This window comes from Bufo bufo, chromosome 9 (genome assembly GCF_905171765.1).
Source record: "Bufo bufo chromosome 9, aBufBuf1.1, whole genome shotgun sequence".
NCBI classification, from domain to species: Eukaryota; Metazoa; Chordata; class Amphibia; order Anura; family Bufonidae; genus Bufo; species Bufo bufo.
The window spans coordinates 51,960,583-51,987,200 of NC_053397.1; the positions used below are offsets into that span (position 1 = coordinate 51,960,583).

A 26,618-nucleotide genomic window follows, 5' to 3' on the forward strand; every position below is an offset into this window, starting at 1 on the left:
CCAGGGGGGGGCCAGAGGGGGCCACGGCCCCCCCTACATCACGCTGTGCCCCCCCATGTGCCCCCCCAACTAAAATGACCCCCCCCCCCCCAAGTGAGCCGCCGCACTGCCGCAGTCGGGTACAGGGAGATGAGCGCTTCCATTGCGCTCATCTCCATAGTAATCTGCCTGTGCTGCGGCGGTGCAGGGGAGGGAGAGGCGTGTCCCTTCCTCTGATAGGTTGCCGGCATAGTGCCTGCAGCCTATCAGAGGCCGGCGCAGGCGGCGCAATTACGTCATTGCGCCGCCTGAGCCATACCGCGCGGGACACAGGCCGGAAGAGGCCTGCATCGCATCGCTGACATGGAGGTAAGTATAACATTTTATATTTTTTTTGCGCAATATTTTTACAGGCACAATAAGGGGGGCTCTTGTTACTGGCACGTGATGGGGGGCTGGTCTCTTGTTACTGGCACGTGATGGGGGGCTGGTCTCTTGTTACTGGCACGTGATGGGGGGCTGGTCTCTTGTTACTGGCACGTGATGGGGGGCTGGTCTCTTGTTACTGGCACGTGATGGGGGGCTGGTCTCTTGTTACTGGCACGTGATGGGGGGCTGGTCTCTTGTTACTGGCACGTGATGGGGGGCTCTTGTTACTGGCACGTGATGGGGGGCTCTTGTTACTGGCACGTGATGGGGGGCTCTTGTTACTGGCACGTGATGGGGGGCACTATAGGGGCATCTACTAAGGCCACAAAGAAGGGGTATTTTATATGGGGGGCTCTGTACAGTAGCATTTTATACTGGGACACATGGTGGGTACTATGGGGAAGGGGGAGAGGAGTACTATGGAGTCATCTACAGGGGGCACTAAGAAGGGGTATTTTATACTTCAAAAAAAAATGTGGGGGATTGAGTCAGCACAACCTGTATGTAGGTGCACATCACTATGGCGAAATACATATACAAACGGAAAATGCAAATGTGATCGCACTCTGCATCCAGCATTCTGCCCTGCCTCCATGCTGGATGAGACATTGGTGTACATTTTGGCCAAAGCGTAATAAGCCACTCACCACGTCAAGGTCGCCTCATTTGAGTGGTCCCTAACACTAGTTCCTACCTGCTTATGGGCCATAACAGCCACACAAAGTCCAGGGAATGCAGGTCAGCATGCAAGCCAAGCACACTCTGCTTTTAACCCCGTCCGGTGCCATTACAGCTTTCATCGGATCCAGGGATGCAAGTACTAACATGCACGCTGAGCCCACCATATACTTCTCCTGGAGCCAAATGGCTACTGGTAGGTTCTATATAAGCAGACTCCGTTTTATACTAACTTTAAAACCAGCCTCCAGGACAGATTGACTGGTCAGGTATTTTATACTTGCAAATTATGGGGGACACTGAGGGCACGATATATGGGGCATTTTATACTGGTACATTATGGGGGGCACTAGGAGGAAGGGGGGAGAGGAGCACTGTGGGGGAATTTACTGGGGGCACTATATAGGGGTATTTTATACTGGCACATTATGGGGGCACTATGGGGACATTATCTCAACTGGGGGCATTACAAGGGGGTATTTTTTGCATTGTCACATTATAAGGAGAATTATTTCTACTGGGGGGGCATTATGGTGGGCTTTATTACTCCCCCATGGTATGACCCCCTAGTAGCAGCACCAGCCTCTCCCTGTTCTGCTATCCCTCTGCCCCTTCTCCAAATCCTTATTATGAAATCTTTCTCATTAGGATAAAGCACAACATCAGCTCCGCCGAGCCCCCCCAGCCAAGTGTTGAAGTGGTGTCCGAGATCCCCAAGGGCCAAGCCAAGTAATTGTAAGTTTTCATGTGAAATATGTTTGTTATACACATATAGCATACACTGTGCCCCACAATATACAGTATACCTCTACACTGTGCCACACAATGTACAGTATACCTCTACACTGTGTAGTCTGTTCTATAAGCACCCTTGTTCTGTGGCGGCGGACAGAAAATAATCTGGAAGTGCCCCTCTCGAGACCAGGCTCTGGATCCGCCACAGTTTAGAAATGTCAAATGTACACTCCTGTGAGAGGCGGGGAGGGAGATCTGTGGATGACACTGTTATGGAGGGGGAAATGGGGATGACACTGTCATGGGGTGGATCTGTGGATGACACATATAGCATAAGATGCTATATACGGTATGTGTCATCCACAGATCCCCCTCCCCATAAAAGTGTCATCCACAGGCAGCTAGGACATGTTGAAATCTGAGTGATTTTTTTTTTTTAAACCACAGACAGCAGGACTTTTCTTCCTTGTTGCGGTTTTAGGTATTGGGTAAAGTATCGCAGCATTTCTAAGCGTACTTGTGTAAATGTATCGTTGTTATAGCTGCCCCCCCCCCCCCCTACTTTTGCCCTGGCCCCCAGTGTGCCCCCCCCCCCCCAAAATTTGAAAGCTAGAGATGCCACTGGTTCCTCACACAGAACTTGAGGCTCCACTAGTGTCAGAAGGTAATGTTAGCTGCACATGCCTGGGGATTTTTAAGATGTTTAACCTTTTCCTATAATACAGGAACAGCTACTAATTCCACATGACAATGACTGAGTCACTGAGATATAAACATCACACAGAGGGGTCGGAGGGCTTACAAGGGAATCAAAGATAAAACTCAGGCCATTATATCTAGAACAAATGCTACGTCTAGTACACATCTAAATTAAGGTACAACAGATGGCGTCCCTTAAACAGTACATTTAATGCACTCAACAAGTCTGTTTATTAGAATGACATTGTTGCATTAGAATGGTCTCTAATCTAAGCTTGCAAAAAAGAATAAAAAATTGAATGAGTGTTATATGCACATCACATATTTTGTATTGTGCACAAGTACTTTGGTATACACTGCACAATGGATAGCTAGAGTATAGAGCAGGGATCAGCAACCTCTGGCACTACAGCTGTTCAGAAACTACAACTTCCAGAACGCTTCATTCACCATTGTGGGAGTTACAACAACAGCCAAACATGTTTACATGCTGGGAGTTGTAGTTTCACAGCAGCTGGAGTGCCAAAGGTTGGTGATCCGCGAGAGCGCGAGCGAGAGCGCGAGCGAGAGCGCGAGCGAGAGCGCGAGAGAGAGCGCGAGAGAGAGCGCGAGAGAGAGCGCGAGAGAGAGCGCGAGAGAGAGCGCGAGAGAGAGCGCGAGAGAGAGCGCGAGAGAGAGCGAGAGCCAAGAAGAGATTACACTTTATAATTCAGTTGTCTTTGATGAGTCAATCCCTTAATGACAAGATCCAGGGGAAGCCACGGCCAGATATTTCCCGTGCAGCAGCCACATCACTTTGACAACTAAAGCCTGCAACAGAGTCTCTCCGTTCTGGCTCATACTGGGGCATCCCGAGTGGGGAGCCCACCTCAGGATAGGTCATAAGTATCTGATCCGTTGGGGGTCCAACACCCAGCACTCGAAACTGTTTGAGAAGGCACCTTATCGCAGCTTACCAAACACAGCACCGTACATTGTATAGCGGCTGTGCTTGGTATTGCACAGCCACATTTACTTCTATGGGGCGGACCTGCGCCTAGGCCACGTGACAGATGAACGTGTCATCACTTAGCCCAGGAAAAGCGGCGAGAAGGCCTCATCGCTCACAGGAGCGCCGGTGCCTTCTCAAACAGCTGATCGGCGGGGGTCCCGGGTGTCGGACAGCCACTGATCAGAGGCTAGGTCATCGTCTGTATAAAAATTTTGGAAAACCCCTTTAAAGTCCCGACTTCCACTGTATGTGTGCCACTTATGTCAGGAAGGGGTTAAAACAGCAAGGTTGTGCCACAGATTTTTGGTGCATATTGCACACTGAAATTCTAAGTATAATTCATGTGAATTGGATTATAACACCTGGGGTCCTCTGATCTCTGTTCACCAATTCCTGGTCGCTGCATCCTAAATACACTTTAATGCGGCCATCTCTCTGCTGAAGTATACGAAGAAAGCAACAGCAGACTATGCGAATCACTATTCTCTCAACAAGTGAGCGAGGAGCCTGTCAGACAAGGATGGTATACTCCGTGGATATCCTATGGATATGCCATAAATACCCAAGATGGGAATACACCTTTTAAGCCTCATTCACACGTCAGTGTTTTGGTCAGTGGTTTCCATCAGTGATTGCGAGCCAAAGCCAGGAGCGTAGGCTACACAGAGATAAGGTATAAGAGATCATTCAGCCGTATTCGGTCCACAAAAATGCGGATTCGTTTTTTTGCAGATTAGATGCAGACCTACTTCTATGGGGTCCTTTTCTTCTGCTTTATGGCTCCGCAAAACAAATAAAACATGTCCTATACTTGTCAGTGAAAATCAGGATGTGGCCCCATTGAAGTCTATGGGTCAGCAAAAAATACGGAATGCAATCCATTTTTTTTTGCGGACATGCTGAACTGTCTGCAAAAAACAAACAAAAAACTGATCCGAATTTTTGCAGACAGCATACGACCGTCTGAATAAGTCCTAAGGGAAAGATCTGCATCGGTTCTGTGTTTAGAGCCGCACCTGGTTTTGGCTCAAAATCACTTATGGATACAGTGACGTAGCTATAGGGCAAGCGACTGCTTTGTGGCCCTAAGTCAGAAGGGGCCCACCTAGGAGGAGGACTAAAAGATTTGTCAGGGCCCCCTCAACAGTATTAAGCCTCATGCACACGTCCATGGAACACGGACCGTGAGATACCGGCCTGGCGCACGGCGTCATAGCAACCAATGACGCCGTGCGCTCCTGCACGCAGCAGGAATCCAGGCCGGTATCTCACGGTCCGTGTTCCACGGACGTGTGCATGAGGCTTTATACAATGACATTATATACAGCGACACTGTAGGAAATGGACGGAGCGGCTGCTGGGCCTCGCCTTAGAGAGCGATCTTGACTAGGCACAGGAGTGGGGGTTGCACAGGAGTTGCGAAGAAGTTGCTGGGGAGGGTAGCACGTTCAAAAGTTTGCTTGGGGGCCCGGTCATTTCTACTTACGCCCCTGGATGGAAATCACTGGTCAAAAGGCTGACGTGTGAATGAGGCATAAGGGTAAGTTCACATGATGAATTTTGCCCACAACATTCTTGGTGCGGTCTAGATCCCCTGCAGCATGAACTGCAGCGCAGTTTCCCATTGAAAACAACGGGAGGTTATCTCTGCTCAGATTCAGCCCTGTTTCCAGCATTGAATCTAAGCTGAAACCAGCGCCCAAAAAACTCCATCTAAACATGCCCTTAGGCTTCGTTCACAAGTGACTGATTAGCTGCAGATTTCTTGTTGTGGATTTTTGTGCAGCAAACCTGCAGCGTTGTAAAGAACCAGCAAAGCGAATGAGCTTTCAGCAATTCTCATTCATACACGGCAGAAAAAAAATCAGCAGCAGAAACTGACCTATGGTGAGGATTTTAAATCTGCAGCATGTCAGTGTATGCTGCGGATTTCATGGCCGATTTTACCCTCTCCAATGCAAAGAATTAAACAGAGTCTAATCTGCAACAAAATCCACAGCGCGTGAAGGCGACCTTTGATGCACTTTTTTTTTCTAGAGTATTCCCTGTGGAATGCAACCTGCCTACAGCTCCAAAACTGTAAGGCTAAATTCACATGTTGATGATTTGATCAGGATTTCAGCATGGATTCAATACTGAAATGCTTGTCAGAGCCACTAATATTCCACATCCAATACATGTGAATAGGGCGTCTTATACCGCATTCACATGCTATAGAAATTATTATTTTTTTGCCAGTAATGAGTGCATTCATTATCTGCCACGGATCAGCCAGGACAATGGGGCTAATCCTTGTGTGGATCCATGGCACATTCGTGGCACATCTTGTTAAATACATGTCAGAATTGCCACAGGCAAATCCTCAATGCAAATATATTATATAATGCATATTACGCATATATAAAAGGTACATAGGCAATGCTATGGCCAGGCGTGTTACACATATATAAAAGTGCAACCAGACCAGGCATGTTACATATATGCAAAGATACGACCAGGCACGTTACACCTCTCTTACCCCTCAACCACAGCTCACAGGACAATTCACCCATCCCCCACTCACAACACACAGGACTATCTCCTACCCTCCAGTTCAGGCATCCTTCTCTACCCTCCATGAAGGACGCCGTCAAAGCGTGTGACGCAGTTGCATGTCCCTCCTGCTCAGTACGCACAGACATCTTTTCACAGAGCAGGACTCCCAGGATCCGCGCAGGATTCAGCGCAGCTTCTTTTGATTGCTAGGTAGGATGGTCCTCTTTTACTCCTCCTCTTCCTTCTGCCATCCATGTAGGATTTGGGTGGGGCCTTCTGTGACAGGGGCAATGCCTCGATGAAGTGGGGGGGGCCTGCGGTGTGGGACTCCACTGAGCAAGGAGAGTAAGGGTGCCGTGACACATTGCGGAATTTTCCGCAACATAAATACATCCCCTATGTTAGCCTATTATGAGGATGAAAAGTGTCAATACCTGTGTACTGTTCCGCTGCGGAATATTAACTCTGCAAATAATGGGCATCATTTATGACTAGATATACGCCAATATTTGGGGTATATCTGTCGCAGAGGGGATTTGCGTCCGAATCTGCTGCTTCTTTCCATACATGCCACGTATGCCAGTTCTAGAAATTAGGAGGCGTGGGCGGCCCATCTCGTTTATCATTTTCTATAAAATCTACGGCAGCAAGGAAGCTGGTATCATGGGTGGACTAGCCATAGACCCCACAGGAAAATTTCTGATGCCCAGGAGTAGTGTTGAGCGAACTTCTGTTTTAAGTTCGGCGTCTAAAGTTCGGCTTCCGGTTAGCGGAGGATCCCGATATGGATTCCGAATTTCGTTGTGGTCCGTGGTAGTCGGCCATTATTGATTCCGCTACCACGGACCACAACGGAATTCGGAATCCATATCAGGATTCTCCGCTAACCGGAAGCCGAACTTTAGACGCCGAACTTAAAACAGAAGTTCGCTCAACACTACCCAGGAGGCCACCCTTGCAAACTCCTAATGGCCACCGGCAAGGTATACAAATATCTGATACTCAGTATTCAGTGGCGTACCCAGGGTGTTTGGCACCCGGGGTGGGTCATTTCTCTGGCACCCCCCCCCCCCCCCCCCCCCCAATACTTGACCACATACCTCTTACATCCAGGGACATCTCCTGTCCTGTAGACCTTCTCTTTCCTCTTCTCCTCCGTTAGACCACCATGAGAAATTCTTTCAGCCGCTTCTCGTCTCTAAAGAGTTTGTAACACAGACACGTTAGATTTCTCAATTTTCCATCAACCTCCTCATCCTGGTGTCCCCACAGTGTCATCCTGCTGCCACTCCCAATACTGTGCCCGTTGTGTTCCCCAATGCTCCAGGTACTATACTGCTGAAAGAATAGTGACCCTAATAGACATAATTGGGGTCATTTATCAAACTGGTGTAAAGTAGAACTGGATTTCCAAAAGAGCTGTCAAATATGAAAGGTGGAATCTGATTGGCTGCTATGGGCAACTAAGCCAGTTCTACTTTACACCAGTTTGATAATTTACCCCAAACGTCCCTATAGTGTCCACAGCAGCTATAATGTCCCCTAGAAAGTGCCCTCAGTAATAATAACACCCTCTATTGTGCTCCAGGTAATAATCCCTGTATAGCGTCACCAGAAATAATAGAATTGCCCCTACAGTGCCTCCCTAATAGCAACGCCCCCCACGCTGCCCCCATACAGTAATTTCCCCCACGCTGCCCCATACAGTAATTTCCCCCACACTGCCCCCATACAGTAATTTCCCCCACACTGCCCCCATATAGTAATTTCCCCCACACTGTCCCCACACATAGTAATTTCCCCCACACTGCCCCCATACAGTAGTGTCCCCCACACAGTAATTTCCCCCACACTGCCCCCATATAGTAATTTCCCCCACACTGCCCCATATAGTAATTTCCCCCACACTGTCCCCACACATAGTAATTTCCCCCACACTGACTGCCCCCATACAGTAGTGTCCCCCACACAGTAATTTCCCCCACACAGTAATTTCCCCCACACTGTCCCCACACATAGTAATTTCCCCCACACTGCCCCCATACAGTAGTGTCCCCCACACAGTAATTTCCCCCACACTGTCCCCACACATAGTAATTTCCCCCACACTGCCCCCATACAGTAGTGTCCCCCACACAGTAATTTCCCCCACACTGCCCCCCCACTACCCCATATAGTAATTTGCCCCACACAGTAGTTTCCCCCACATTGCCCCATATAGTAATTTGCCCCCACATAGTAATCCCTCCCATAATTATTGCCCCCACATAGTAATCCCTCCCATAATAATTTGCCCCCACACAGTATCCCACCATAATATTTTTCCCCCACATGTCCTCCTGTGTCCCCCAAAGTTGGCACATAAAATAAAAAATATATAAAAGCTAAATACTCACCTATGTCAAGGCGCTTGCTCGCAGAGGAAGGTGCGCACACTTCACTGTGCTGCTGCGTCCCGGCAAAGGCCTGAAGCCTATGGCAGTGATCGGCGGCGGGGCAGGCAGGGGACTATGCGCTCCCGTGCCCCGCCGCAGTATGTGGGCGTTAGCGCTCCAGCAATGAGCGCTTCCATCTGTATTGATAGAAGTGCTCATTTCTTCTGGGAATGGCACCCCCGTGAGAGCTGGCACCCGGGGCGGACTGCTCACCCACTGGGCACGCCACTGTCAGCATTAATTAATGTAGAGGCCGGCGTCTAAAACTCCAATCCTAATAAATGATCCAAAATGTTTTGGTTCACAAACAGATACCCAACCTGTTCCATGGCAGAAAAAAGTGCAACAAAAAAACACAAACGTATAAAATATGCACCTGCAGATTTTTTTATTTTTTTTGTTTTAAGAAATTCTGTCTTCAAAATTTATGTTCAAAATCTGTCTCAAAGTAAGCCAACCAATGGGCTCAGACTTACTAATCCTATAGATGGTGTAAGCTTAGACCGGCTGTCTAGACCTGCAGCAGATCTATCACAGGGGCGCAGGCTGGAGGATAAGGGTGCTGCAGGGACGACACTTTTCTCTGACTCTATACCAAATATTGGTTGGCTAACTTTGAGACAGATTTTCTCATGAACCACCACCCACTTTCTGCTAAGCCCCACCCATTTTTCAGCATGTCGGGGGGTAGTGTAGAAACCCTATATGCTTCAAACTGTGCCGATATGCACCATTTTGTGCAATTTTTAGACAGATTTTTGCTGCAGATACATTAGTAAATCTAGGTGATAGTATAGAGCAGGGGTACTCAACTGGTGGACCGCGGTCCAAATCCCGACCACGGTTGCCAGCTGTACGGACCCCTGTGCAGTGGCGTGCTAAGTGGGGAGCGGTCTAAGGGGGTGCCAGAGTCCAGAAGCAATGAGCGCTTCCATCAATACAGATGGAGGCGCTCATTGCCGGAGCGCAGGGATCTGGGTCCTGTCACTCACCGCTCAGCTCCCCGCGCTCCTCCCCTCCTTCTGAATGGTGAAGCAGGAAGACTTCTCGCCGCTCCACCATTCAGCCTGCAGCCCAGAAATCTGCATAAGCTCCGCCCACACAGTGCTGCAGAGCGATCTGTGTCTGCAGGAGAGAGAGGACTGTGAGCTTCAGGAACGGGACAAGGTGAGTAGGTACTGTGTTTTTTTTTGTTTGTTTTTTTAACATAGAGGGGGCACAATGGGCATTGCTAATGTGAAGGGTGCACAATGGGCATTGCTAATGTGAAGGGTGCACAATGGGCATTTCCACTCTGGAGGGGACACAATGGGCATCGCTAATGTGAAGGGGGAACAATGGGCATTTCTACTCTGGAGGGGGCACAATAGGTATTGCTAATGTGAAGGGGACACAATGGGCATTTCTACTATGGAGGGGGCACAATGGAAATTTCTACTCTGGAGGGGGCACAATGGAAATTTATACTCTGGAGGGGGCACAATGGAAATTTATACTCTGGAGGGGGCACAATGGGCATTGCTAATGTGAAGGGGGCACAATGGGCATTTCTACTATGAAGGGGGGAAATGGGCATTTCTACTGTGGAGGGGCACAGTGCACAGAAGGCATTGCTGCTCTGAAGGGGGCACAGAGGGCATTATTACTGTGAAGGCGACACAATGGGCATTACTAGCACAGAGGGCATTACTACTATTAAGGGGGCACAATGGGGTTTTCTACTATGGAGGGGGCACATAGGGCATTATTACTGTGAAAGGGAAACAATGGGCATTATTACTGTGAAGGGGCCTACTGGAGCAATGTATCAATGAATGGGGACCTCTGGATCCATTGAGGTATAAGACTGGTTCTAGTTTTGTCAGAAAGAGATTGACATATACTACACGATGTCTGATGTTCATGTTTTACATCAGTCGAGGCATTAGCTGCCTCCCTGCCGTGTGCTCCCCAAGAAATGGAATGGGCAACCCCTTTAAATGTACGTTTAGCGATGTGCCAGCAGGCGTGAATATACACTGCTCAAAAAAATAAAGGGAATACTTAAACAACACAATGTAACTCCAAGTCAATCACACTTCTGTGAAATCAAACTGTCCACTTAGGAAGCAACACTGAGTGACAATCAATTTCACATGCTGTTGTGCAAATGGGGTAGACAACAGGTGGAAATTATAGGCAATTAGCAAGACACCCCCAATAAAGGAGTGGTTCTGCAGGTGGTGACCACAGACCACTTCTCAGTTCCTATGCTTCCTGGCTGATGTTTTGGTCACTTTTGAATGCTGGCGGTGCTTTCACTCTAGTGGTAGCATGAGACGGAGTCTACAACCCACACAAGTGGCTCAGGTAGTGCAGCTTATCCAGGATGGCACATCAATGCGAGCTGTGGCAAGAAGGTTTGCTGTGTCTGTCAGCGTAGTGTCCAGAGCATGGAGGCGCTACCAGGAGACAGGCTAGTACATCCGGAGACGTGGAGGAGGCTGTAGGAGGGCAACAACCCAGCAGCAGGACCGGTACCTCCGCCTTTGTGCAAGGAGGAAAAGGAGGAGCACTGCCAGAGCCCTGCAAAATGACCTCCAGCAGGCCACAAATGTGCATGTGTCTGCTCAAACGGTCAGAAACAGACTCCATGAGGGTGATATGAGGGCCCGACGTCCACAGGTGGGGGTTGTGCTTACAGCCCAACACCGTGCAGGACGTTTGGCATTTGCCAGAGAACACCAAGATTGGCAAATTCGCCACTGGCGCCCTGTGCCCTTCACAGATGAAAGCAGGTTCACACTGAGCACATGTGACAGATGTGACAGAGTCTGGAGACGCCGTGGAGAACGTTCTGCTGCCTGCAACATCCTCCAGCATGACTGGTTTGGCATTGGGTCAGTAATGGTGTGGGGTGGCATTTCTTTGGAGGGCCACACAGCCCTCCATGTGCTCGCCAGAGGTAGCCTGACTGCCATTAGGTACCGAGATGAGATCCTCAGACCCCTTGTGAGACCATATGCTGGTGCGGTTGGCCCTGGGTTCCTCCTAAAGCAAGAAAATGCTAGACCTCATGTGGCTGGAGTGTGTCAGCAGTTCCTGCAAGACGAAGGCATTGATGCTATGGACTGGCCCGCCCGTTCCCCAGACCTGAATCCAATTGAGCACATCTGGGACATCATGTCTCGCTCTATCCACCAACGTCACGTTGCACCACAGACTGTCCAGGAGTTGGCAGATGCTTTAGTCCAGGTCTGGGAGGAGATCCCTCAGGAGACCGTCCGCCACCTCATCAGGAGCATGCACAGGTGTTGTAGGGAGGTCATACAGGGACGTGGAGGCCACACACACTACTGAGCCTCATTTTGACTTGTTTTAAGGACATTACATCAAAGTTGGATCAGCCTGTAGTGTGTTTTTCCACTTTAATTTTGAGTGTGACTCCAAATCCAGACCCCCATGGGTTAAAAAATTTGATTCCATTTTTTTTATTTTTGTGTGATTTTGTTGTCAGCACATTCAACTATGTAAAGAACAAAGTATTTCAGAAAAATATTTAATTAATTCAGATCTAGGATGTGTTATTTTTGTGTTCCCTTTATTTTTTTGAGCAGTGTATTTGAAAGGCTACCTGGACAACTAAATCAACAATCATTATATGGCTATATATGAGTAGTTACAAAGCTTGACCCTGCTGTTTGACCCCTGGGTCATGGGCATACACGACACGCAAATTAACATTTGGGTTGAAACAGTAAGAAACGTAATTAACCATTGATAGACTCGCTATAAAAGCTCATTAATCCAGTAATGAATGAACGCGGTAGTAAAAGACAAATTCATTTCAGTACCACAGTCAGTGCATGAACAGTTGTCGTCTGAGGACTGCGTTCTGCTGAGTAGATACGCATTTGGAAAATTCCACTGAAAAGCTAGATCTTTGAGAAATCATACCATAAGGGAAGGAAGGAGGTTTTGGCTGCATTTCCATGCAAAATTGATAGTGTTGTTTTTCTTATGCAAGAGGACTATGCTACTATACAGCAATTCATTTCTATTTTTCTATTATGAGATACCAAAAATAAAATCATATGAAAAAATTGTGTTTACATTGAAACCCTAGATAAAGGGACACTGCCGATATGTGAATATTCTATGTGACTTTTGAATTTTTTTTAATAATTTTTTTTTTAAGTCTGGTAGTTTTGAAGACTGGTATTTCACCGGCAAGGCCAGTATTTTATTCAGCCTGCCGATGCTGGTATATTTTTTGTACCGACAATGATAATGGCCGGTAATTTTATTATTGATGCCGGAATGGGACAACGGAGGAGTCCTCTGCACTGTATAAGCTTGCCGCTTTGCGTGCGCCCGCTGACCCCTTCAGACAGGATGAGGATCACTGCCCATGAAGAAGGCAGTAGGCAGTTACTTACAGGGCACAGCAGGCTATAGGAGGAGGCTGACTGACGCAGACCACAGCGGAGCGCTCCGTGCCCTGAGCCCTCTGCTCTTAACATAGGAGGAGGAGGACTGTATCTTTTTTTTGGTATGTGAATGTTAAACTGATCAGTGGCTTACTTTAGTGGCACTGGCAATTGCAGACAGTGACTCAGTGCAAAAGTGAAAGACAGGTCCCCCCCCCTCATCCCCCCCCCCCAAAAAAAGCTCAATAATACCACAACTTGGAACTGAAGTTACTGGGGGGCACTAATGGGGGCATTACTATTACTGGGGGCACTAAGGGGGGCATTACTATTACTGGGGGAACTAATGGGGGCATTACTATTACAGGGGACACTAATGGGGGCATTACTATTATTGAAGGGCACTACTGAGGGCATTACTATTACAGGGGGCTAGGGCAGCGCTAAAGCCCGCCCATTAGTGCCAGTGACATCACCGGTAACACTGCAAGGTGGAAGCTTCCACCTAGCAGTGTAAGCTTGTAAACAAAAAAGCTCTTGCCCTGTGCGATGCAGGAAATGCTCCAATGCTCATTTGGAGGGGCTGCCAGGATAAAGAAGGGGATATGTCCGGGTTCAGCTCTGAACCCGGACAACCCCTTTAAATTTCAGTGGCAAAAAACTTTAAAATGTTGTTTTCTATGAATATTGAGTTTTGAAAAATTACCCCTTTCTGACAAAAGTGTCCTTTGAATTAGAGCTTAAAGCTTGGAGTAACCATGCTCCATGTACTGTCTTGATAGAGAAATGTTGTGTGGCTCTAAATGACTATTCACCTAAAGGCTATGTGCACCTTTGTACTAATTTTGAGGAAAAAAGCATTATTTTCATTTGGGCTTTATTAAAAATTTTGAACCCCTTTCTCTGTACAGCCTGGAGATTCTCCCAGGAAGCTCAGCTGATGGCTCTTTATCTCTAATCTCTGACCTTATAAACACTCATTATAGCTCAATTCTTATCTTACTGATAAGAATGTGGCTTAAGTAAGTTTTTGTTGTAACCGCGTCCTCGGTGCGACGCTGTCCCCCTGATCGCCACCACAGTTCTGGGCGCCGTGCTCACCTGTGATCATGATCTGTGCCTCCCTGTCTCTGCTGCTGCTCTGGAGGTTCCACTCCGCAACTTCCAGTCAACCTGAACGCTGCTTGTGCTCGGCTGCTGTACGCATCACTCCTTGGGCGGGGCTGGGTTGTGTCAGGTGATTCCATTGACCTACCCTGGCTCTCCTGGAGGTATTTAAATGGCTCAGCCCTCTACCCAAGAACCTCAGAGTCAAGGTTCTATCCTGTGCAATTGAGCTTGCTACCACTTGTGTACCTGACTACGTGCCTTGTTCCTAGACTACGCTCTTCGTCTGAACCCTGCTTGCTTGCATCACTCCTCCTGTTGCCGACCCGGATTGTCTGACTTTGATCCTGTGCTGCCTTGCTTGTCTCGACTACGTCTCTGCCTCGTCCACCGGTCCTGTCTGGTTGCTCTTGGTAACGACCCTGCCTGTCTAACTACGTCTGTACTGTCCGTACCCTCGCAGGTACCTCCTGGTCCGCCCGGACCAGCTGCTACCGACTCTGGGACTGCCCTGGAGTGGTACCTGGCAGCTACCCTAATGGCCCAAGTCTATCCGCACCACCAGAGGCTCTAGAGAAGACCAGGTAGCTGCTTAGTCACCCCCTCCAGGGTACACTTCCACTGATTCGTGACATTTGTGACCTTTTAGTAATTTAGAGATAAGGGTTATTAGATGACCAAGTGAAAGTACCAGTCACACATCTAGACAGTTAACCCTTTGTGACAGAATGGCTGAATATTTTTTAATAAAGACCAATTAAAAAATTTTTTTTTTTGGTTAAAATTATAAAAATGCAATCCTAAAAAAAAAATCCCCCGAAGGTGTACATAGCCTTTAAACGTTAGGGCCATGGTCATGGTGTTAGTTACTCTCCTTCTTCAGGCAATATGTAGAATGATTAGGGTAATGCCCCCTCTATTGTACTCATAAAAGCCTGGTAAAAAATGGTAAAATCTGGGCATATAATCCCTGCCCCTGGAATTGATCTAAACCCACCCAGAAACACCCACTTATTGATGAGGTTTGTGATAGCCCCACCCATTTTTGGCCAGTGACAGCGCAAATTTGCCAAATTCAGGACAGTTGCCAACTATGTCTCTGGTGAGTTCAATAATAGAGAGAAGGGATCTTGCTTTGAACTTTGCACATACGCAAGCCAGAAGGCTCCACTCACGCAGGGTAAGCCATCCGAAGGCTCCACTCACACAGGGTGAGCCATCAGAAGACTCCACTCACGCAGGGTGAGCCATAGCCCATGTGTCACACAATTTGTGTAGGAAACACGAACCTTCAGATGATGAACCTAAACCCCGGTGACTTTTCAGCCTCCGCATATTGATATAGACATACCGCATCCCTCCGCCTTGCAATGTGTGAGGCATATATACGCGCTTTGTAGAAGAACTTGGCAATGCTACGAAATCCTTGGAAGGATTTATACGTGTGAAACAGAAAAAAAGAAACTAAGTGACTGGATTGCTGCCATTTCTTCCCTCACAAAACCGTTAAATCAGCATTGCAAATAGTAAATCACACTTTAGGAGCACATCTTTCCAGAAACAAAGAAACTAGCAGTCACTGAGGTGATGAAGAAACAACACTAAGCCTTACCCTGCTCCTAGAGGATTAAGCCCCTTCCCTAGAAACACGGATGAAAAGAAGAACAATCCTTGCATGAAAATCCCTGGGATGTATTAAATTCACCTTCTGAGTTCCCCCTATGAGAGCATCAGAAACAGGGATGTAGAGCTACCAGTCACATCCAGGATCTGGTGCTTTAGGGGATCCATAGGAAGACACCACTATTATAGATAGCACATGAATGGTGGGGGGCCCATCTCTCTGTTCCGGCCACTAGACACTGCCAGCATCCACCGGATCCCTATTCACTATTAGTTAAGCCAGTACTCTCTGTTCTGCACTGATGAGGGGCAATCACCCAGAAACCGCTGCCTGCAGATGAAGTGCTGGCTTATTTAATATCCGAGTCATGTCTCAAGGCTTATTTAAAGAGCTGAACATTGACTTCTAGGATAGCTGCCTTACATCTGGTGGCATTAGAGGCAGAGCTTGCTAAGAGCTCATTTGCATACCAATTTTCCAGAATTCCGGAGGAACATGATTGGCCTATAAGTCTCCTCATGCCGATTAAGGCGCTCTCTCCCCAAGGAGAGATAGTACCCCCCATATTCACTATAATGGGATCCATTGGGTGTTCAAATATAAAGCCGTCAAAAAACACTGCATGCAATCCCGGGACTCTGTTCCTTTGCCAGAACAGAGTACCAAAAATACAGATGTGAATAAAGCCTTACAGATTTTTCACAGGGGCCCTAAGAGACTATGATCACAATGGTTCTTCTTTAGTTCCTGTGTCCATTATTTCATTCCGTTCTGTTTTTGAATGTACTTCTATGGTCCATCTGTCAATGGGACAGCCAGGCACAAGGTTATCAAGCATTCCTGATTACCTGATGATTCTGGATTAGAAAAACATGGCTACCTTATTCCAGAAAAAGCTCACCTCCGTCCAGGGGCACAGTTACCAAAAGTCCAGAATTTGCAGTTTGCTAATTTTCAGACAGTACTGGCAAATTTTGGCTGTCCTGGTCTGAAAATGTGTGTGGCTTTTGTTAATGCCTCTCATAGGTGGGTGGTCCCAGTGGGAGTTTGAGATATTCCTGAGGCTTTCATGCCCCGAATTTATCAAATGCAGTGTTTCTATGTACGCTAGGTTTGTGTAGTGCAACTCTGATCAATCGAAAGTTAAAGGGGTTGTCCCACAAGAAATATTAACCATTTTTCAAACCAGCCCCTGGATCTGATTTGTTTTGTAATTGCATGTAATTAAGAATTTTGCAAAGCCACTGAGTTATTCAATAAAATCTATCTGTATGGCGCCACCTGCTGTTTGCTCTTTTCTTATTTCTTTGTCCTGCTCACTGAGAAGACTACACATGCTCAGTTTCATCCCTTATCTACCTCCTGAGCTGTGATAGGAAGAGCATAGACACGCCCCCTTGGCTTCAGCAGAACAGACACTCCCCTTGAGCTTTTAGCTTGATATAAATGTAGCAGAGAAATGAATGATGAGATCTCTGGATCCATGTGAGGTACAGGGCTGGTTCTAGCTTAGTTAGAAAGAGGTTGTCATGTACAGTGAGGAACGGAAGTATTTGACCATCCTGCGATTTTGCAAGTTCTCCCCTTAGAAATCATGGAGGGGTCTGAAATTCACATTGTAGGTGCATTCCCACTCTGAGAGACAGAATAAAAATATCACATTGTATGATTTTTAAACAATTTTTTTGTCTTGCACTGCTGAACATAAGTATTTGAACACCTGAGAAACAGCAAGAATTCTGTCTCTCAAAGACCTGTTACTGTGTCTTTAAAAAGTCCACCTCTACTCCACTCATTAATCTAACTTAGTAGCACCTGTCTGAGCTCTTTAAAAGATACCTGTCCACTCCACAGTCAGTCAGACGCCAACTACTACCATGGGCAAGACCAAAGAGCTGTCAAAAGAAACCAGAGATAAAATTGTGGACTTTCACAAGGCTGGAAAGGACTACGGGGCAATTGTCATGCAGCTTGGTGAAAATAGATGAATTGTTGGAGCAATTGTTAGAAAATGGAAGAGGCTAAAGACGACTGTCAGTCTCCCTCGGACTGGGGCTCCATGCAAGATCTCACCTCGTGGGGTATCACTGATGATGAGAAAGGTGAGGAATCAGCCCAGAACTACAAGGGAGGAGCTTGTCAATGACATGAAGAGAGCTGAGACCACAGTTTTAAAGGTCACTGTCGGTAGAACACTACACCGTCATGGTTTCAAATCATGCATTGCACGGAAGGTTCCCCTGCTCAAGTCATCACATGTCCAGGCCCATCTGAAGTTTGCCAATGACCATCTGGATGATCTAGAGGAGGCATGGGAGAAAGTCATGTGGTCAGATGAGACCAAAGTAGAACTTTTTGGTCTAAACTTCACTCGTCGTGTTTGGAGGAAAAAGAAGGATGAGTTGCATCCCAAGAACACCATCCCTACTATGAAGCATAGGTAACCATCATGCTTTGGGGATGCTTTTCTGCGAAGGGGACAGGACAACTGCACTGTATGAAAGAGAGGATGAATGGGGCCATTCATTGTGATATTTTGAGCAACAACCTCCTTCCCTCAGTCAGAGCATTGAAGATGGGTCGTGGCTGGGTCTTCCAACATGACAACGACCCAAAGCACACAGCCAGGATAACCAAGGAGCGGACGATTTCGGAGGCGGTGCTGAGGTGAGGAAGGCGGCTCTATAGAAAGGGAGGGTGGCGATTTCTAGTGGGAAGGCGGCGCTGGGCACCAGACGGAAATGGCTGTAGCCGGGCACCCTGCATGATAAGACGTCCCCTTGGGCACCTTAGGTAGGTGAATGACAGGTTATAAAAACCTGTTTTATGTGCTAATAGAGCCACAGGCAGATTTAATAAGGACAGTTTCGGATTCAGGTTATTAGTACGGACCTGGCCATATGTTTAGGTTATAGGCCTCAAATGTCATGACAGAATCCCTTTAAATTTTAACTTTTCTTTTTACCATTTACTAGTCTCACAAGGGGACTTTGACAGGTGATCTTCTGATCGCTCACATAGTACACTATACTACTTATGTGGTACACTTCTACATATAGAAACACTCCTGGAAAAGTGCTGTGCTTGGAAGCTGACTCTCCTTCATGGTATCTTCAGAGCATGTTTCCCCATCTTATACATAGTGATGGCCCTGTCATTGTATATCTATAGACCTGGCAGGCCTGTGCCTATAGGTGGCCCTGGTGAAAGGGTGTATGATAAAGGAAGAAGTTACATATGGATATATTGAATAACGTCCATGCATACAGCATGTCCCTGTGCTGTGAAAGTGAGAGGACGCCGCGCAGAGGAAGACTGTAGAAGGCGCTAGAAATTGGGAGAAGCTCACCACAATGTTCTGCTTTATTTTGTAAGTGCTAACATTTTAAAGCCATACATGACTTAAAGGGGTTGTCCCATCTGGACATCTATAGCATATCCTGTGGAATTTCTGATAGGAGCAGGTCTATGAGGTAGGACCAGTACCTTTCTCTAAAACAGGGCCCATGTTGTGCTCCTGGGAATAACAAGGTTCTCAGCTTTCTCCATTCACTTCTAGTGATGTTTTGTGATCAGCAGAACAACTACTGACCCATAGGAGTACCAAAGGATCCACTGGTGGGCTCAAGCATGGACACGATAATGGACCCTTAATAAAACAAGGTGGCAAATGTCAACTTAAGCTGGCTGAATGTACCACATGTGCAGTCTGTGCAGGGACCAAGCAGTAAAAGAGGCCAATCACCTAATTCCTATTTAATTGCATGTAAAGTCCTGTTAATTATTGTCACAGGTTTTACTGCTGCATAACAAGGGGCCCACAAGATTTACTTGCATAGGGGCCGTTCGCTGTTTATGTCTGAACCAGATATCCTATGTAAGAGGGTACAAGGAATCATCGTGGACGATAGGTATGTGTCACCGAGGTTCCTGGCCTCGGTGGAGTAAGAGCCATTTTTTATGACAGCAGTTGCTGTTTGACACCTTACTTAGTGTGGCTGTATAGCTGATCCGGGACAGCTCTTACTGGGAGTAGTCAAAGTGCTGGGTGGGTGACTACTCCCCATGTTCCAGGCCGGGTTTTGCCAAGCCAAAAAAACAGCCAGCACTGCCAGGTGGGTGGGGGTGGGGGGGGGGGGGATTACCTCAGTCTGACAGTGGAGCTCAGGAGGTGTATGTGCTGGGATCTGAGGCTTGTGCCGTGCTGGAGGGCTGAGACCCGTCTGTAAGAGAAATGGGCTCCCTAAAAGCCTGCTATGGACTGCTGGAGGCAGAACTGCCAACAAGGTGATTTTTTGCTATGTGGACTTTCCATTGTGTGTGAACTAACACCAAGACTGCAAAGTGACGTTTTGTTTTTGCTTTATGTGTGAAATTTGATTTAAGAACTGGTAATTTGCCTCTGTACTGCGTCCGCACACCCTGTCTACCAGAGCGAATCCCCACACTTACTAAATCTTATTGATGACAAATCCTGCATGTGCAATGATAAATATTCTTGTGGACACTTAATGAGCGCTGTGTATAGAGATCAAGATTCTTCCTGCTCCAGTCCCAGAGATCATGTGATCTCATGGGGCCCAGGAATTTGTACTAGCTGCTGGGTCTTAGCAGACCAAGATCAGCTCTACAGTGAGGTTGTACAGCTCTAAACAACCTCTCTGGAGGCAGTATTCCGCCTGTAACTGGGGCCAATATATCAACCCCAGTTACAGGAGATATCAGCAATAAATTGAAATAAAAAATGTAATGTCAAATGTCCCCCAAAGGTCTTGTATGGGGGAAGGGGGGGTCAAAGTAAAAAAAAAAAAATAAAGACAAAAAGTTATAATAATAAAGAAACTCCACCGCAGATTCTAGTATCGCACCTAGTGGCTATAACCTATACCCATATTGTGCTATTAACAAAGAACATTTTGAAAAATAGACCAGCCCTCCCCCCCTTTTTTTTTATATTTTATGGGTTAATAAAAACAAAAATATACAAAAAAAAATACATAACAACCCATGTATCACTGAAAAAAGGAAGGAAAAAATGAACAGCAAAGAAGTTGTGGTTTTCAAATAAAATGGAAAATGTGCCTGGTCAGGAAGTGGGGTAAATAGCCCGGTCTTCAGCTGGTTAAAGTGGTTCAAAACTTCTTTTATTTTTTTTTGTAATAAAACTGTTTAGTTATGAGATAAAAACCAAAGTACTTTCTAACATAAACAGCATTCTAGTAGGCATTTCCTCGTTCTCTGAGTGAACCCAGCAATGTAAACCATGGATATTTCCATCCTGGCTGCCAAGGTTATATCTAGAAATTGTATTAGATGTATATACATATACACACTGCCGGCTGTATCTGGATACAGAAGTACAATTGAAATGAGATTGATATTTCAAATAAATATTTTGTTTATATGAAGATCAGCATATTTTTTTTTATTATCCACCCCATAGCCCATCACAGGGCACAAGGTCTTCCATGTCTTTTTGTAATATGCTGTGAATTCATGTCATATATGTTTTGGTGTCTGGTAGGTATATCTGTTGTCAGGGAATGTGCAGAAGTTTACACAGCGGGTATCATTTATGCTTATTTTAACATGGATGAGGAGAAAACGTGCTGCCAAATACCAGTGGCAAAAGATCGGGCATGTTGCAATACAAAAGGCCCAGTCGTTTATTCCTTAAAGGGGTTGTCTCACTCCAGCAAGTGGCATTTATCATGTAGAGAAAGTGAATACAAGGCACTTACTAATGTACTGTGATTTGTCCATATTGCCTCCTTTGCTGGCTTGGTTCCTTTTTCCATCACATTATACACTGCTCATTTCCAGGGGTTATGACCACCCTGCAATCCAGCAGCAGCGGTGGTCGCGCTTGCAGACTGTAAAAAAAGCGCCGGCCTCTCTGGTGGCTGGGATCATGAGAGCGCACACAGGTACGCATGCACAGCAGCTCCCGCCCCGACCACCTCGTATCTGTGCTGCAGCCCCTGGATACGAGCAGTGTGTAATGGGATGGATAAATGGATCCAGCCAGCAAAGGAGGCAATATGGAGAATCACAATACATTAGTAAGTGCCTTGCATTAAAATTCTCTACATGATAAACGCCATTTGCTGAAGTGAGACAGAGGTCATCTGAGGTAGTCAGGCACCTCATCACTGCAGCACACTTTTTTTTGGCTAAGATGACGTCCACGTCTATCTCACGTGATCATTGAGGTCAGTGACTGGCTGCAGCGGTCATGTCGAGTAGTCAGGCACGTGATCACTGCAGCGGCAGAAACACAGATCACCGGGAGTACCAGTGGTGGCAATGGAATGGCGGCGGAGGATTGAGTTAGTCATTGAGTTTGGTCATACACAGGTTTTTGTGTCAGTTTTAAATTTTTATATATATTTTTTTAGCTGAAGCTAGAACAGGGATGGGAAGGGATGATAAATATAGAGGAAGGATTTCTACTTCTCCTTCCTGCTGGATCCACTTCTGCTCACAAAACCTGCACCAAAAACTGTGTGTGAGACGCCAACCCAATGGGGGTTCTCTGGGAATAAAAAAAAAACATTGATGGCCTATTCTTAAAGGCGTTATGCCATGATTGATGTGAACAATGAAAATCACACATCATATAGTACAGGACAATCTCTTTCTAACAAAGCTAGAACCAGCCCTGCACCTCACATGGAACCAGAGATCTCCCCAGTCATTGCTCCAATTGTTCTGCTAGATTCTCTATGGCGACGGGACCTTTCTGCGGTAGCTCTTTCCCTAGAACTACCACAGCTTCTAACAGAAGATATGGCTGGCAGTTGAAGAAATCAACTGAGCATGTGCGACCACCGGTGAACAGAGAAATAAGGAAAAGAACAAACAGATACATTTTATCGAATAACTCAGTGGCTATATTAAACTTTTATTTACATACAATTACAAAAGTATTCAGATCCAGGTGCTGGTTTGACAAAAGTAGAATATATTTTTGAGGCACAACCCGTTTAATGTACTGTAGGACAATAATGTATAATTGGTAGTGAGTGCAGGATCCTCCCCGCTCAGCCGAGCTACAGTAAGCAAACGTTCTGATGTGAACCAGACCTGGGTAGACGTGACCTTTCCAGTACGTTCAGCATTTACAATGTGCCTGCTCCCACACTCAGACCTGCTACATAAATAAATAGATAGAAATATTCCTAGAATCAGGTATTTTTCCAGGAAATAGAATCATTTCCCGGGGTTGTAGAAGATACAAAGCCTCAGCCCACAGTGTGCGGGACGTCCGGCAGCCTACCTGGTAACAGGAGCCCCCTGTGTAATAATGCGGCACGTGCTGTGCGCCTTGTAGAAGACAGTAAATGAATAGACTCGTATATACATTATTATGGGCACATATTCAGCCATTACAAGAGATGTCACAAGTCTCAGACTGTCACCATTTTATGCATGACACCTCCGATGTGCACATGCTTCTACACTCCGACTACTCTCACATCCCCATTATCACATTTAACGCCATCATGATGCTGTGACGCTCTGCATTCACAACTAGGCATGCTAAAATCATCATATCTAGGGCATATCTATCTATCTAATATTTATATCATATCTAGGGCATATCTATCTGTCTCATATCTATCTAATATTTATATCATATCTTTTTATCTATCACAACTGGAAAATAATAACAATCTTCAATTTCTGATGTCAGAGCCTGTTCCTTCTCCACTGCCAACGTGTAGTACTCTTTCTCTTAAGAAAAGAGGTTCTTCAGCAGCTGCAATGTGTATTATGGAGTACTGTGCCCCAACTGCTGCGAAACAACAAAACCCACACCTCAGATATTGCAGACCGTACTCCAAAAAAGTTTCAGCAGCAGCAGTCAAGGTGTGTATTCACACAAACATACAAGAAATAAGTTATAAAGTTCTAAGCAAATTTGGTAAATTTTTTTATAATGTACGGTAGGGGTGGTACATTATCCTATATACATGTTATGTTACCCACAATACTACTAACCCCAGCCAATCAAATGCAATCATGAAGGCACAGTACCACCAGTTATTGGGGACATTAGCCCGGTCACAGGCACAGTGGTTCACATTTACCAATTTGCCCTGAAAAATTGGTATTTCTTTGGAGGCCGACAAAATTTTTGCAACGGTTAGGAAAAGGAGCTGCGTCTTCGAGGTCGCATGCGACTTATTCACAAATCCTCTGCATCTAGAGGAAAGAAGGTTTGTACACAAACATAGAAGGGGATTCTTTACGGTAAGAGCAGTGAGACTATGGAACTCTCTGCCTGAGGAGGTGGTGATGGTGAGTACAATAAAGGAATTCAAGAGGGGCCTGGATGTATTTCTGGAGTGTAATAATATTACAGGCTATAGCTACTAGAGAGGGGTCGTTGATCCAGGGAGTTATTCTGATTGCCTGAATTTTTTCCTCTAAAATGAGAAAAATTGGCTTCTACCCACATGAGGGTTTTTTGCCTTCCTTTGGATCTACCTGCAGGATAACAGGCTGAACTGGATGGACGGATGGTTTTTTTCAGCCTTACAAACTATGGGGGTCATTTATTATCAGATATACACCAATTTTTTGGGTGCAGATTGCAGCGCAGAGGTTATTTGCGCCGCAATCTGCAACTTTTCCCCCCTCACGCCAGGTCTAGAAAAGGGGCGTGGTGTAGGTGACCTCAGGGCCCGTCTCATTTATCATTTTCTACGCCTGTTTTAGCAATAGAAAATGTTCTAAATCTACGCCAGGTTCCTCTAGACCGGCGGTGGATGCGCCAAAGTTATGTAGAGGCCGGCGCCTCTTCATAACTTAGGAGGATCCACCACCAGTGCAGAGGTTATTAATACCTGAGTCTAAAACACCGATCCTAACAAATGACCCCATGTTACTATAAGTTTCTCCACTTTTCAACGCAAAAAAGTGTCGGTAAGGCCTCATGCACATGACCGTTGTTTTATTCCGTGTCCGTTGTTCCGTTTTTCGTGATTTTCTGCGGACCCATTGACTTTCAATGGGTCCGTTGAAAACTCGGCTAATGCACCGTTTGTCATCCGCGTCCGTGATCCGTGGTTCCAGTCCGTCAAAAAAATATAACCTGTCCTATTTTTTTTGCGGAAAACGGTTCGCGGACCCATTCAAGTCAATGGTACTGCTAAAAAACACGGAGGCACATAAGATTGTCATCCGCGTCCGCGCGTCCGTTTTTTTCCTATCATTTGCATGGCAAACCTGTCTTAGATTTTTTTTTACTTTCCTTCATGTCTGGTGGTCCTCCAAAAATAAAGGAAGACACACGGAAACAAAAACGGAAACGGATCACGGAACCCCATTTTGCAGAACGTAACACAACAACGGTCGTGTGCATGAGGCCTAAATGAGAGCAGGTATCATGAGTTTAGCATACCTCAATCATGTGCATGCGGTACTACAATTACATACCGCAAGGCAGTACACGGCTATAATAATTAATCTGGCACATTACATACATTAACTGTAAAAAATGCCCCTAGAAGCGGCAGAACAATAACTACCATCATCGCTATTGCTGACCAAATCCATCTATTTTCCATGCTGCGATCACTAAGGAGCCACAGACACACAGATTACGGTATAGGAGGGTTGCATTTGTACAGAAGCCTCCACTTCCAGCTTTACTGCATAGATCCACTACTGGAACAGAACTGGTTAAAAGTCCACGCCACGACAGATGAATGGCGGTGGAAACTTTGTGCAGCAGCAGCAGCAGCTGTGAGCTCCATGCGGTATATTCCATGCAGTCAGATATAGCAGGTCTACGGTTAGCGCAGAGGATAGCACACAGTGGATGGAGGTTGCAGTTCTGCAGATCCTGGGGCTTACCTCGAAGAAACTGATTCTGCTGCTGCTCATGATTGCTCTGTGAGGGAGTCCTCGCCTGGAAGCCATGCAGAGAGAGACAGCCTGTGCTCCCCAGCAGCACACATACAACGTGCAGTCCTCACCGGGGAGCAGGGGGGATCCGGTTATATAGCAGCCCTCATGTAGCCAGCATCAGCAGCTCTGCACCTCATCCCGGGAGGATCACACAGCTCATCAGAGCAGCTCTGAACGGGAAGCCGGCCAGCACTGGGAGCCTGACTGATACCAATATGCTCAGTGGATTAACCCTTTACTTCGAGGCGGCCTCCTGGGCTTAAATTAGCCATTTTGACTATGTTTTTTTTTTTTTTTTTTTTAAAGATATTATGTATGCTTTATTCAAGAGCACAAAGAAATAAAAAATATATATAAAAAACAACATTGCCGAACCATTTGGTGGACAATATACAAATGACAGGCATTCATCTAAGACAGGAGGAGAAAAGACATGTATCCCAACCCAGAGGGAGCTGTATGGAACATATGACCACTGCTCTGCCTTTATTTATTATGGAAAAATATAATACTATATATATGTACTTTATTTACTGTGTGTCCCATGAATTTCACTAGTTGTTTTAGGGTTTTCTTTTGGCGATATATATTTATTTATTATTTATATATATTTAATATATGTTGTTTTTTTTGCCTTTTCCTTTGTAAATCTAAGGCTACTTTCAGACTAGCGTTTTGGCTTTCTGTTTCTGAGATCCGTCATGAGCTCTCACTAGTGGTCCAAAATGGATCAGTTTTGCCCTAATGCATTCTGAAAGGAAAAGGATCCGCTCAGAATGCATCAGTTTGCCTCCGATCAGTCTCCATTCCGCTCTGGAGGCCGACACCATAACGCTGCCTGCAGCGTTTTGCTGTCCGCCTGACAAAGTGGAGCCAAGCACAATAGAAAACGGATCCGTCCTCCATTGACTTTCAATGGTGTTCAAGACGGATCCGTCATGGCTATAAAAGACGTAATACAACCGGATCCGTTTATGATCGATGCATGCGGTTGTATTATTGGAGGTGACTAGGAGCAGCACACCATATGTGCGGCGTCTGCGCTCCTGAACATAGAAGCCCAATGGCTTAGGTAGGTT

At 46.2% G+C, this 26,618-nt stretch overlaps 1 protein-coding gene across 2 annotated transcripts in view; it reads right to left on the minus strand.

Moving 5' to 3' along the window:
- The window catches only part of LOC120978502 (very-long-chain enoyl-CoA reductase-like), a 142,792-nt gene that overhangs the window by 27,561 nt on the left and 88,613 nt on the right, over positions 1-26,618 (minus strand). The window contains exon 1 of one of the 2 annotated variants that reach the window (XM_040406672.1): positions 25,486-25,638. The exons of the other annotated variant lie outside the window; for it this stretch is intronic. Coding sequence (XP_040262606.1) covers positions 25,486-25,551 — 66 coding nt within the window. The 5' untranslated portion in view covers positions 25,552-25,638. Of the gene's footprint in view, positions 1-25,485; positions 25,639-26,618 lie in introns of those variants that run through there. 2 annotated transcript variants of the gene reach the window in all.